Source organism: Priapulus caudatus, unplaced genomic scaffold (assembly GCF_000485595.1).
Source record: "Priapulus caudatus unplaced genomic scaffold, Priapulus_caudatus-5.0.1 Scaffold449, whole genome shotgun sequence".
Taxonomy (NCBI): domain Eukaryota; kingdom Metazoa; phylum Priapulida; class Priapulimorpha; order Priapulimorphida; family Priapulidae; genus Priapulus; species Priapulus caudatus.
In genome coordinates, this window is record NW_014577510.1 from 146,227 (window position 1) to 160,839 (window position 14,613).

At 43.8% G+C, this 14,613-nt stretch overlaps 1 protein-coding gene across 3 annotated transcripts in view; it reads left to right on the forward strand.

The window, feature by feature from the left end:
- The first annotated feature begins 253 nt into the window (after positions 1 to 253).
- The window catches only part of LOC106810532 (transmembrane protein 161B-like), a 19,320-nt gene continuing 4,960 nt past the window's right edge, over positions 254 to 14,613 (forward strand). The window contains exons 1-8 of one of the 3 annotated variants that reach the window (XM_014813912.1): positions 254 to 326; positions 4,506 to 4,606; positions 6,217 to 6,312; positions 6,822 to 6,937; positions 13,055 to 13,199; positions 13,678 to 13,829; positions 14,135 to 14,195; positions 14,368 to 14,511. In XM_014813912.1, coding sequence (XP_014669398.1) covers positions 324 to 326; positions 4,506 to 4,606; positions 6,217 to 6,312; positions 6,822 to 6,937; positions 13,055 to 13,199; positions 13,678 to 13,829; positions 14,135 to 14,195; positions 14,368 to 14,511 — 818 coding nt within the window. In that variant the 5' untranslated portion in view covers positions 254 to 323. Of the gene's footprint in view, positions 340 to 3,351; positions 3,372 to 4,505; positions 4,607 to 6,216; positions 6,313 to 6,821; positions 6,938 to 13,054; positions 13,200 to 13,677; positions 13,830 to 14,134; positions 14,196 to 14,367; positions 14,512 to 14,613 lie in introns of those variants that run through there. The other 2 variants (XM_014813914.1, XM_014813915.1) reach the window with 2 other exon arrangements.

A 14,613-nucleotide genomic window follows, 5' to 3' on the forward strand; every position in this document is an offset into this window, starting at 1 on the left:
TTTTCTTCATGTTGCATAGCGCTGTTTTGTACTGTATCACTTAGATATTGCATCCATCAGATTTTTTCTCCATTAAACACATTGCCTTCAGTACATGCATTTGTATTTTAATTGCATGCAATAAAGATTGAATAATAACTAGACAGAGGGCACTCACGGAGAGTGCATAGCNCAGAAACTGGAAGCAAGTGCGCGCAAATGTTTAAATTGACGTCATTAGCTCAAGCGCGGAGAAAACCTGGGCGCTGGTGGCTGCGAGCGGATTAATGGTAGTGAATGCCAAGCGTGCGAGTGTGGTGGTGTTGTTGGAGAGAGTATAGAAAATGGTAGGTTTGCTGTGTGAGTATAGATTAGTCATCCTGAATTAAAGAGATCAGAAATTATATATAAAAAGAGGTCGCGTGGTATTTAGCGTTGCCTTATAATTACGTTATAATCTATAGGTGTTCATTATACGTATAATACGTATACTTATACTTATAGTACGTATAGCCTAGGTTAGCTCCAAGAAACGGTATTGCTAGGGTTAGAATACCGTTCAACTTCTTGGCCACAATTCCTTGTAGGTTGGCTCGGTATCCAACGCCATCGACACCAGCTATCGCGTCACATGTATAATAGCTCAAACGAATCTAATAACGTCTGCTTCTGCTCGCGCGTAACGGCCTACTGAGCGGCCTACTTATTTATGAGTTATGCCGTTTTTCTGAGATTACTGGATCAAAAAACCAGAAAGCCGCCATGTCTGCCCAATGTTCAGTGCACTATAAAATCAGCATGGACCTGATTTCACAGCTGCGTTAGGCCAAATACAGACGCCAAGTACATATCTTCGCAATGATAATTATCTAAGTTGTTGTAGGATTGACCATTTGATTCCCCTTGGATTCTGGTTTTTCAATGTTTTAATATTTATATATATAGAGTATATGGATGGCTTCTTATGCTCCGCGGCCAAAGCAAGTAGCGAACGCTATGGTAGTTTATGTCGTTCGCGGGTTCCGGTGCCGTTCGAAATCATACGCACATTGCGACAACCATGGCGGTTGCGGTTAGCTTGCAAGTTTCGGTTTGGCTCTTGAAATTTTACCAACTGGCACAGCAACTGAGGTATGTATTATTAATATCAAACGCTGTAACTATAAGGTGAAGGTTATATTTGATACAAAAACAAGGCAGAAATGCTAGCAGTGATCCATTTTATTTGAGTATATATACGGTAATTGTTTCGGATAGTTTTTGTAGCAGCTACGCAAGATTTTTCAAGTGGATGGAATGGTCAGGGCGGTGTAATTGCCAGTTACGTCACCAGCTGGTCGGTGTTAAGGCCTAGGATGACTATACATTATAACAGAGTAGATAATAAGCACAAGAGTAAGATCAACCGATTCCGCGCATTGTTTAACGCGATTTTTCTCATCAAATTTGCCACCAATAAAGAAGGCAGTGTATACGTTGGCCCTCAGACTTATATACCACTAATCACTCACCTTCTGGTACTGATATTCGTTTTCCATATATTTGTCGTAGCGTATTGCGTAAATCGTATCTGGCACGAGCTGAATTCGATAAATTTACCGCTAAATGGCGACTTGTTGGCGAGCTGTTTAGACATTATTAGAAAGCTATCGGTGGGGCCAATATTTAGCAAACGGACGGTTTCCAAATCATGCGTGCCCCGATAGGGGTTTAATGTACTTGATTACCTGCGCCGTGCGTAATTGTGAACTTACTGCAAACTACTACAGAGAATATTGTTATTATTGTATTTATTACTTATGTAAGATAGTATGTCAATTTCTTTCTTGTGTTGCGATCACAATAACTGAACACGTCTCGCAGGTTCTTCACGAGATCAAAATTTAGATTGTCTCTCAACCCTATCGGGGCACGAATGATTTGGAAACCGTCCGTTGCTAAATATTAGCGCCCCGATAGCTTCTAAATAATGGCTAAACAGGTCACAACAACAGCGGTAAATCGTGCGAATTCAGCTCGTGCAAGATTACGATTTACAGCAATATGCTAGCAAATATATGTAAAACGAATATCAGTACCATGAAGGTGAGTGATTAGTGGTCATAATAAGCTGAGGAACGTATACACATGCTTCTTTATTGGTGGCAAATTTTGATGAGAAAAATCGGTTAAAAATGCGGGATCGCTTCTTTATTGGTGGCAAATTTTGATGAGAAAAATCGGTTAAAAATGCGGGAATCGGTTGTCTCACTCTTGTGTTATTATATCTACTCTTGGTTATAATAATAATACTCATAGCTCCAAGAAACGGTATTGCTAGGGTTAGAATACCGTATAGACAATCCGTCGCACAGCCTGGTCGGGCTAAGGGCGTCCATAGCATAGGCGGCAGGCCTGAATAAGCACCTAACAGAATTTTTTTTTTAAATACGCCATGGCTATATTTACGGAGTCGTAAATACATTTATTTTTTCGGTAATGTATTTACGGAAATCCCATCATGCAAAGCGCCACGGACAAGTGCAGCCCCAACATGTTTACATCCGCGCATGGGAAACTACCTCGAAAGTGTAGGCTGTTTTTGTGACTAATCAACTTACTGTTGTATGCCTCCTGGTTCAAGGATAGAGAACATGGGTCCCAATAAAACCAATGTCATTTACATCAATATAAATATAATATTATATCAATATAATAGGTTTATTGGTTTTATTGGGACCCATGTTCTCTATCCTTGGGCCTGCCTCCTAGCTATAGCTTTTATAACAGTCACCCCGAGTCGGCGGAGACCGCTGTACCGTAGAGATTGGACGCTCGCCCAAAACTGGGCGCTTCTAAGTGCGCATGCGCGCAAGCGCAGTAGTCATCTGTGCATCTTGCCCATCGAAAATGGTCGCAATAAACAAACATGGCAGGCAACCCGGTCACTGATGGAAACATTTGATTGAAACAATTTGCAATATGTAGTAAGTTATTAAGGCTGATAGGGTCTATGTCCCCCAGGGTACTGCCGGAACGTACCCTGGTAACTATCTTGCTGATATGGTTAGGGGTAGGGTTAAGGTTAGGGTTAGAGTTAGGGTTAGGGAGTAGGCGTAGGCGACTCTCTAGACTCGTTAGTGGAGTAGGCGATCTATGGTCCGGCATATTAGATAGTAGTATTTAGTACCAGGGTACGTTCCGGCAGTACCCTGGGGGACATAGGCCCTATCAGCATTAGTAAGACTGTGTTATGTTTGTCAGGTTACAAGGCGAAACAAAAAGAAAACAAAAGAGCATGGCTACTATTGCCTACGGCCCTGCAAAACAAGATTCAAACAAAAAGAAAACGACCAAAACAAAAGAGCATGCATACAGATCGTCCAGTTTCGGGCGAGCGTCCAAACTCTACGGTACACCGCTACGGCGTTAGTCTAATAGTAATACTAATACTAGTAATAGTAATATCCCATAAGTCGTCATGGATTAAGTAGTCCTCATAGTAAATCCATTGGAATAGCCCCGCCTAAGTCGTCATTATGTACAAGTCGTCGCCCTCAGACAGGTCCCATGTTACAAACAACAGTAATTTCCCATCTGTAAGTCATCAGAAATGCCGATTGTGCGCATGCAGTGTACGGTCTAGGGGATGTGCGAGCTGGCTGTCGCAGATATGCGCTTACTACAGTTCGTTCCTGAGCACGGCCTCGCGGAATTACCGTATTTTTTCAACAAGTGTTCCAAGAAAATTTGGCAGACAGCCAGACATGCACTGCAAATGTCCTGCAATGTCCAAACGTGTAATCAACAACGGGTGTTATAGATAGCCAGCGTGTGCCGCGCTTGCCGCTAGTGCGTACAATCAGTGTGTTATGGCCAGCAGCGGTGTCGATTGATGTACGGACCCGATTGTTTCATGTCTGCTATATGTATGTGGCACGAACTGATGTCGTGTGTGGCGCATGCTTATGACTGCATAGGGGTGATAGGCACCTGGGAGGGGAGCCCTACACATCTATAAGTCGACAAAATGACGACTTACGCGTATGTCGTCATTTTCGTAAGTCGGCACAAAAATGCTGGTCCCAAAAGTGATGACTTAAATGCGAGTTTTACTGTAGTAAACTAAGTCATTATTATGCACAGACTTGCCAAGGGTGTTCAACCAGCTTGCTGGAGGTTCAGTGAGATTTTGCTGTAGAATGGGTCATTTTTGGAATATAATGCTGGAGGTTGAGAATATTTTCAAACATGACCAGTTTCTGAATATTTGGTTTTAAATTATGTATTTGCAGTTCGCATTCGAAGAAAAGAAGACAAAATAAAATTTTAAGGCATAAAAACTTTAAGTGGTACTGTACTTTGTATAAAAGCATTTCTGAAGTGGTACATACAGTATACGTTAAATTTGCGTGAATGCGTGAGAATGCCTAGGGCATGCGGGGGTGCGGGAGAATGGGTCTAAATGCATGAGTCTCCTGCGAAATGTGTGAGACTTGGTAGGTCTGGATGCATCATGTTTGGTAATGCTAATTCTGCACTTTCAGGGGCTGTTTGGGGCACAGTTGGTTTTCAGCATGATCATGGCCAGCTTTCTGCAGAAGTTATCTCAGTACTTCTCGCTCGCACAGACTGTCATCTGTTACAGGTAGTATTAATTGTAACAGTGACTGAGCCATCACCAGTCAGTATACATACTTACCAATTCCATACATGGTATACTGACTGCCTGCTGTGGCTTCTTCATGCAAATGCCTCGAGGCCATAAGCAACATATTGTTATTCTTTGGGGTAGAGTATACCCTACAACACCTATGTTGTGCTTGTAAGATGGTGTTTGTAGGCTGTTTTAAGCTGTGGACACACTAGCCGATTTTTCATGCGATTGAGCCACCTGGCTGAGTCGGCCGGCTGAAATCGCCTAGTGTGTCCAGTGAGTCGCAGTCGATTTTCGAGTCGGCTGAATGAGTCGCCCGAATCAAACATGTTTGATAAAATCGAACAATGCAATACTATACAATGCGACTATACAATGCTCTACTACGCGCGCCCGAATGTACAATTCATCAGCCAATCAAACGGTGCCATTTTCAATCGTGACTATCAATCTAGGTCAACTCTCCGATGAATCGCGCTGAAATTCGCCTAATGTGTCCACTAGAGTTAGTCGCCCGACTCAGCCGGGCGGCTCAATTGCATGAAAAATCGGCTAGTGTGTCCACAGCTTAACAACCGTGAGTGTCGTAAGGAGTACGGTACCCAGTTGTAATTTTTAATCTCGCGTCACGGCTAACTGTTGCATGCTCATTAAAGACATAATAGGCCCATCGATTATGCAATTTTAACGAATGCTAGAGTAACTGGCACCTTGTGTAGTTAATAAGTACATTACCTTATAGCCAAACGCGTATTAGTTTGTCCAATATCACTGCTGGTTACTAAGAAATGTCTAATTGAAATCCGCAGTCCAAGAAATCAGTTGACTGACTTGTTTACAGTTTCGAAACCGCATACTGCGAAACGGGTGTGATACAGATTTATCATGTTTATAGTGCACCGGACATTTTCGCACGCATGCATTTTCGCTCGGCCGTACGCAATGCTAGCGATAGTACAGTACCGTAACTGTATACGTAACAGTAGCTCTGATTGTAATGTAATGAACGTGGAATCCACGTACGAATCATGGACGCTCGTGATAATGAAGTAGGCTGTGTTGGGGGCCAACACTATGGGGGGATCGTGGACTAACTATGCAGGGCCACAGAAAAACATGGAAAGCAGACGGCACTACGCGTATTTACGTATATTGGTCAAACGAATACACCTGTGTCCGAATATGAAGACATGTGGTTACCGGTTCATTATAGCACCCACGGTTATTTACTTGTGCCTCAATACCGAGAATACACCCAGAGATACATTCTACTAGCTCATTAGTCGTATATAAGCATCCCGGGACAAACAATTCTCCGCTAAACACCCGTAGCAACATGTTACGTCACCTAACCGAATTCGAGGCTATTTTGCTTGGCAAGCAATTTAGCATTGGCGCTAGATTACCAGATTTACGGATTTAAATTAGACATTTCTTAGTAATTAGCAGTGATATTGGACAAACTAATACGCATTTGGCTATAAGGTAATGTACTTATTAACTACAGAAGGTGCCAGTTACTGTAGCATTCGTCAACTTTGCATAATCAATGGGCCTATTATGCCTTTAATGTTTTGCACTGGGTTAATTGCTGGCTGCAGACTGGTGAGATACATGCACCCGACAGACGAGGAACTGAGAGAGGCAGCCGGTATCCCACCACCATCGAGCCGTAGCCGAGGCAAGAAAGATGCCAGGTATATAGACACATACCAGCCACATCTGTCTAGTTACAGCAATTGACTAGAATTTCATAATTAATTGTTAGTTACAGCCAATTAATGAATTTTTGGTTTATTTGGGATATCTCTACTTCAGTCCAGTTTAAAAAATACCAGTCCAGGAATTGCAAATACCTCTGATACGTTAAGTATTCCATTCGCCATGTTGCATGTTGTAAGTCTTGCAAAAAGTTTGATACAGTATAATGGGTAAAGCCAGCTTTGGCATGCTAATAAAGAGCTTTGTTATTAATCACATAGTGCATACCATGTTTGAATGCGGATACATAAGTTTACATCTGATCTGGTACGTGATCTTTGGCTCAATTATACATGATAAAGTCAAATCGGTTATGATTTTATGTTGTACACAAGCCTGTAATTTATGTGATCCTTATCGTTCACACGGTATTTGTGAATGTATTATTCTAGCTTCTTTGTATTAGTTTAAAAATGAGTGTTGTAGTTTAGTTTTTGTGATCTAGGAAACAGAATGGTGCTGCGAAGGACAACAGTTTCACCGTGCCCCGGAACATCCAGTTAAAACTAACGACGGCAGAAGTGACCGACCAAGACGTTGTCCATCTGCATTTCTTCACAGGTGTGAGCTGGCATCATCGATGTCATCATGTCTAAGCATGATAGATGTCAGTATAATCACGTAATCACAACAGTATATTATCCTGCGGTCAATTCGTCGATAACTTTGTAAATAACCACATTCATGTGAACCTTACTTTTGATAACATAACCTCATGAAAATTCTATCTACACCGTGTCCAACAAGCAAGGTTCACTGAACTTACTACAGGCACTCTCATTGGAAGAGCTTAAAAAATTCTGATCCAACCAATATGGCTGTGCCCGTGAAACACAGATCATGAAACTACTTGTGTACATAGCTTCCCTAGTATAGTGGAGCTTCCTGGACTTAGCAACAATTTGAGAAATTTACCCCACTAAAATTGAATTGACATGAAAGGAAATGGCGATTCTACGGTAGTCTAAGAAAGCAAGCTCAAGGTTGGAAACTTCAGATACCTATATTTGTCAACCAGATTCATTGATTGACAACTCTGCAGCTGGCAATCACGATATCCTATGTAAGCTTTCCACTATGGAAAAAAAACATTAATAAAATCTTCGCTTTAATTAAAAAGAGGATTTACCATCTGTAATAGACAGCCAATTAATTATCCTCAATAAAATTACACGTTTCCAATATCAGGAAGTGCCATGAATTTCTTTCAGGTAGGCCTAAATATGATGAACTAAATACTAAAATTGGAAGAAAAACTCACGACTCGACAAACATCTTATAACGACTTACACGATAACAAGACTTTTAAATCAACTACGATTACCATGGAAAAAAATATACATGAAGTTGAATCATCAGTGGATAAACTTGACCAATATGCGTAAAGTGAATGTATCGTAGTTGCTGGGATTTCTGTAATCAAAGATAAAAATACTAATAATATTATAAAGAAAGTAGGCAATTCAGTGGGTAATAAAATCACTGACAACCGTATCAAACCAAAGCAGTTATAAAAAGTATGCAAATAAGCTTACTCATCTGAAAGAAATAGCCAAAAAGAGACACTACAAAAATAAATAGAAAATACACAAGAATAATGTGAAATAACGTAGCAAACCAATAGTAATATTGTGAGTATATAAAACAAGTCGTCTGGCTTATCAAACTCCCTTATTACTGAGAACAATAGAACTGGCAGTAATACTGAGGATATATGTACACAATGTTTTTAAGAACTAATTTCAGAGTATTGACCCTTTAGAACATGGCTTCTAAAATCCCTTAGCAACATAAACCAATGGGGTTAGCCGCTAGAAACAGTTGCCGCTGGAGGGCAGTACATCTGCAGAGGTGAAGATTATCCGCGTACCCAGATCATAGCCCAGATGCACAACCGGGATAGAGTGGGGGAAGTGGGTGTTTATTCTTTTGTGTGTGCTGAGGAGTTATGTAATATGTTTATTGAGAATTAACGGTCAATATTAGTGGCTGCATATGGTGAAGTGGTGTTTTTCTTTTTGTGTGCTGCATGAGGAGTTATGTATTTATATGTTTATTGAGATTCATGTATGTATGTAGGTACATGTATGACCTGCAGAAAGAGCCCCCTACAGTCGTACACCACCTATATTCGCGCTGACATTATATATGCGTGCGTGCGTGGGTGTGCACGTCCACGTGTGTGCGTGCGTGCGTGGGTGTGCACGTCCACGTGTGTGCGTACTGTGGCACGGTACATGTCCGTGCGCTGCGTACGTGTGACGTACTCGTGCGTGCATACGTGCGTGGGTGGCGTGTGTACGTACCGCGTGCATGCATTCGTACGTGTGTGCTTGCGTGCGTGCGTATGCAGCGTACAGGTGCGTGGCATGCGTGCGTATGTACGTGCGGGCGTGCGGTGCACGTACACATGCGTGCATGCGTGGCGTGCGTTTGCACGTACACGTATGTGCGTGCGTGCGTGTGTACGTACACATGCGTGCATGCGTGCGGTGATGGCGTGCGTGTAAAACGTGCACGTGGTGTGCGTGCGTGTGGCGTGTGGTCATACATGTACGTGCATGCGGTGCGTGTGTGTGGCAGGTACACGTGTGTGCATGCATGCGTGCGTTGGCGTGCGTGGTGGCGTGTACACGTCCACGTGTATGGGTGCGTTGCGTGTGTGTGCAGGTACACCGTGTGTGCATGCATGCGTGCGTGCGTGCGTGCGTGCAGTGTACACGTCCACGTGTATGGGTGGCGTGCGTGCGTGCGTGTGCACGTACATGTGCGCACGTACAAGTGTGTGCGTGAGTGTGTGCGTGCGTCAGGCGCGTAGCCAGGGGGGGGGCGGTGGGGGCGGTCGCCCCCCCAAAACGGTCAAATATTGGCGCCAAAATGGCTTAAATATTTCAAAATTTTCTGGGGCCATGCCCCCAGACGCCCCCTAGCACTGGCATGGCTACGGCACGTGTCAAACGTACGGTTGTCAAATTTGCCATGTGCGTGGCATGTTAGTATGCATTGTATAATATGTATGTACGTGTGTGTTGGTGTGTGTGTGTGTGTGTGTGTGGTGTGCGTGTGCGTGTGCGTGTGCGTGTGGCGTGTGCGTGTGCGTGTGCGTGTGCGTGGGCGTGTGCGTGTGCGTGTGCGTGTGCGGTGCTCGCGTGTGCGTGTGCGTGTGCGTGTGCGTGTGCGTGTGCGTGTGCGTGTGCTGTGTGTGTATATGTGCGTGTGTCACTGTGTGTGTGGTGTGTGTGTGTGTGTGTGTGTGTGTGTGTGTGTGTGTGTGTGTGTGGTGTGTGTGTGTGTGTGTGTGTGTGTGTGTGTGTGTGTGTGTGTGTGTGTGTGTGTGTGTGTGTGTGTGTGTGTGTTGCAGGGGCGGATCAGAGGGGGGGTCGAGGGGATCCGGACCCCCCTTTTACCAAAAAAAAAGGAAAAATCATACACACACGCGCACGCGCGCGCACGCACGCACGCACGCACACACACACACAGACACACACACACACACACACACACGCATGCACGCACGCACGCACGCACGCACGCACACACACACACACACACGCGCGCGCGCGCACACACACACACACTTCTCTTATATTGTCTCCATTAAAAATCTTGTTGCGCTAGTTTTTCTGATAAAGATTTACTTATATATATGTAAATTCGTTATAAAAACTTAGAAATGGGCAAAGAGGGGTCCGCAGGTGTCCGGGAGACCGGATCTGATAAATTTTTGCATTCTAGACATCAAAATTACTGCTCAGATGCTCTCAGAATGCACCAATTTTTAAAAAAAATGCCCAAACCCCCCCAAAGTGGCCTTCGGCAGCTTTTTAAAACACCAGAAAAAGTAAGCAAAAAAAAGTGCCTTTTATTTCTTCCTGGACACCCCTTTTCAAAAATTCTGGATCCGCCCCTGTGTGTGTGTGTGTATGTATGTTCGTGCGTGCGCGATCGCGCGCGGTGTGTGTAAATTATTGTGGGGCTTACGCTCGGTGCTAGTATGTGATGGCTATCGCCGATGCATCCGCCCCCCCCACTCCTCGTACGGATTTACGCCCCTGATGTCGCACACTTCACGTGCTCATGCAATTGCGCCCCCCCCAAAATAAAAGCCTGGCTACGCGCCTGCGTGGCGTGCGTGTGTGCGTGCGTGCGTGCGTGCGTGCGTGCATGCGTACGTGTGGTGCTTGCGTCCATATGTGAAGTGGGTGTTTATTCTTTTGTGTGTGCTGAGGAGTTATGTAATATGTTTATTGAGATTCACGGTGATTATTAGTGGTGCAATATGTGAAGTGGGTGTTGATTCTTTTGTGTGTGCTTCAGGAGTTGTGTAATAGTGTTTAATTGAGATTCACAGTGATTTAGTGGTACATATGTGAAGTGGGTGTTGATTCTTTTGTGCTGGTGCTCAGAGGAGTTATGTAATATGTTGTTTGAGATTATTAATGCTATACAAGAATCAAGTTGCAATACAATTATGTATATCTTATTATTCTAAAAATGCAGCAGTTTACTACAGACATAAGCATTACTTGGCTGCACAAGTAGCTCGCCTAACTAAGTTGAGGAAATCAATGAAGGGCACACTTAACAATTCTTTCACCGAGAAGAAATCTTCTGATGGGGCAGGTCATCTTTTTAGCTCATCAGACATAGTCAGATGCGCTTGTAGAATCCGATGATCGTCCGTTGCGTCGCCGTCCCGTGCGTCAACAGTTGGGCACAAATCTTACCGCTCGACGTACGGTCACGATATTCGGCGTCGTTGGGGGATCGTCAAAACGAGTTTGGGATGTTCGAAGCTGGGGGTCAAAGGTCAAAAGGTCAAGAGTTGTAAAAGAAGGGGAAATTCACTCCTTAACTTAAGGTATAGGGAGGAATGCAGAATTGCGGCACAAATCTTAAACCGGCCGACGTAGGCTCGTGGATAGTCGGTGCTATAGCATCATGGTAGGAAAAAGCCATCACTGTGCCGAAATTGGAGGTCACAAGGTCAAAGAGTCAAATGGGCACAGGCAGATTTAGACATTTTCTGAGGACATGTCTGACGGAAGCGAGTTGAAAAACTTTTTTGTTTCACGCGGTGACCTAGCATTTTTTATGGCTTTATTTGAAAGGACCAATGAATGTCCGTTCGGCTGACATGGAAGAGTAAGTGCGGATAACCTTTTGACCTCAGAGGAAGGGTAAACATGGATGTTGTTGACTGTTAACAAAGGAGTGAACTGCTTTTGGGCTATTAGAGGCCCCCTCCCCCCACGCCTCCCCTCCCTCCCATCTGTAAATAGTGGGCGTGTCCTAACAATGATGTGTACGCAACTGGCGTGTCAGCATATCTGCGCGCTAACAAATGTGGTACTTACGCACGACACTGAAATTTTCGTTATAATTCCATAGCAACAGACCTCAGATGAGCGCCAGACGCTCTGCGGCTCTTGTTAATATTTTAAATGTCTTGGCTTAGACCAATGACCCTCTCTCTACATGGATCCTCTTAGATGCGATACGTCTATCTCTAACAACAGTTACTGTCTCTGCATTAAGTTGGGTATTTCCTTTGAGCATTGATGGCGTGTTTTACATGCACATTACAGCGTCAACCTTGAGTCTTTCTTTCATCTAAAAAATAGACATATTAAAGCAAACGTAATGAAAATATATGTTAAAAAATGCGTGTGGCAACGAAGTGCTAAAGCACTCGAGAGCTATCTCAATATACAATAATAAAACATGTAGAATAAATGCCGGTGATTACTAATAGCAGAGCTACGCTGGTAGCCATGTACTGGTACCTCGTACTAGAGACACCCTGGCCTCGATATTTACCAAATTACAGCCTGAACGTTGGCCACTGGCATTGTCCTATTATAATATACTGCTCTGTAGCGATAATGCTGTCAATGATACACTAACAGTTGTTTTATAATCTAGACTGCATGGAAGAACGGTCAAAGAAAACTACTGCCAAACCTCAAAGTCAAAATGAGGCTAAATAACTAAATGTTTATAAGCTATTTTCGATATTACACTTACTTAAAAGTGTGCTAGTATAGTCAGCCTCTCTGAAGTGATCGCTGCAGACTTTACGAAGGCATTTTAACTTGGTTATATCGCTATGACGATACGATCGGCTATTCGTGATTCCTGTATCTTTCCAACTGACCGATTGATTGCGCAATCGTTGTAACACCTCTAACTCCCGCTGCGCCACCTGCTGACAAAGCTAGCGGCTAACCCCATTGTAACCCTAAACGTATATTTCTATCAATCGTGCGTTTCACTTATTCATTGTATGTACGTATGGACACATGACATTTCACGCTCCCTCGCTGCACACTTCATCGGTAATGAAGCGTAATGAATACTTGCGTGGGCTCCCTCGTGCAGCAGCAGCACGGGATGACAAGCACCCTCAAGCTTCTACATTTCCCATTTTGCTTCACCGCTAATGTAATGGACTTGTGTTTGTGCGTGCGTGCGTGCGTGCGTGCGTGCGTGCGTGCGTGCGTGCGTGCGTGCGTGCGTGCGTGCGTGCGTGTGTGTGCGTATATACATACGCTCAAGAGCTAATAATACCTATTATTTGCTCTTGATACGTTTGTATGTGTGTACGGATTATATATAGAATATTGATTCTATCTATAGATTTATGTGATGTCATTCCTCATAACGTGTTATTTGCAGAGTACCAGTGGCTGGTTGACTTCTCATCGTGCGCTGTCATTGTCTACGTGATAACAGAGCTGTTCTACTGGATGACCCCACACATGGCAGCCGGTGAGGTCAACCTGAGTCTCATCTGGTCACTCATGGCTCTACTCTTCATCTTGTATCTTTGACAGACAGAGTCTACAATAGCCTGTGCTTGCAAGTGTATGCTCGTCCATGCGTAAACGTGTGTGAGACTGAGAGTGCACATGCGTGTGCCTGCGTGTGAGTGCATGCATAAACGCGTAAAAGAATGTGAAGAAGTGTGTGCGTGTGCATGTGAGTGCATGCATAACTATGTGTTTGAGTGTTGAGTGTGTGCGCGTAAGTGTGTATGCATAATCGTGTGTGCGTGAGCGTGTGTAAATGTGTGTGCATGAGCATGTGTGTAAACGTATGTGTAAGCATGTGTGAGAGAGCGTGTGCGTGTGAGTGTAAGTGTGTGCGTATGTGTGGGCGAGCATGAGCATGTGTGCGTGCGTGTGCTTGAGCATAAGATGTTCACGAGTCTTCACAGAATAATGTCTGTCCACAACGCACGGTGGCAAGTGCTTGATTGTTACTTCTCGTATCGTTGGTTTTGCTATGGCGGTGCGCAGACGTGTGCTGTGGTCGCTAACGGCGCAGTATTTCCGCGGTGAGGATGGCGGTGAGCGGGCGATGTGCATCATGTTTGCATTCTTCTGCCTTGTGTCAGCGATGGTCGTACTCGTCATCAATGAAGACATCCTCGAACTAGGACTCGACGAAGGCAAGTGTGTACGTAGTGCGTGCACGTCATAGTCACTCTTCTTGGATTTTGGGTGCAGTGATTTGTAGTGGCGTTCATTGACTCCAGCCCAGCGAAAAGACTTTTTTTTTTTAAATTTCTGAATAATGTACAGTTTTGATGCCCACCAGCCCAATTGTGAAAATCTAATAAATCTAATAAATATGTAAATAAGGTTAATATAGGTGAGATTTTGATATTAATATTTTATGGGGGTTCTGAGGTTAGAAGTGACTGCATGTGGATTTTTTTAAATGGATTCTATTTTTGTCGTGTTCCTTTTGCAGCGTATGCATTGTTCAGTCAAGGATCAAATCTGTTCTTGGCAACTCAGGGGTTGGAATCCAGGTATAGTACAGTGATGTGTTTCTGTGGTGGGATATCTCTGATTTATCAATTTATTTGTTTTCGATCTCATTCGATGACATGAACTTATGTGCAATAGCGGTGGTAGATTATGGCTAACTGGTGCATTGACGTTGGTAGTGTTGACAGCCGGCTTCTATTATCATTGTTACAGTGGACCCGCATCCAAGATTTCCATCAAGGTGATTCTAGCCCTGTGCTCAGCGCTGGTGGGAGCATTTCTTATCTTCCCGGGCATGAGGCTGGCACAGATGTACCACAGTGCTCAGAAGTACTGCGCAGATAACTTCATTCTGAGGTGAGATCTAATTAACAATGTGATGTTTACTGCAACGCGCATGCACGCACTTACACACATACACACACACACATATATACATACATATATATATACTAGCGG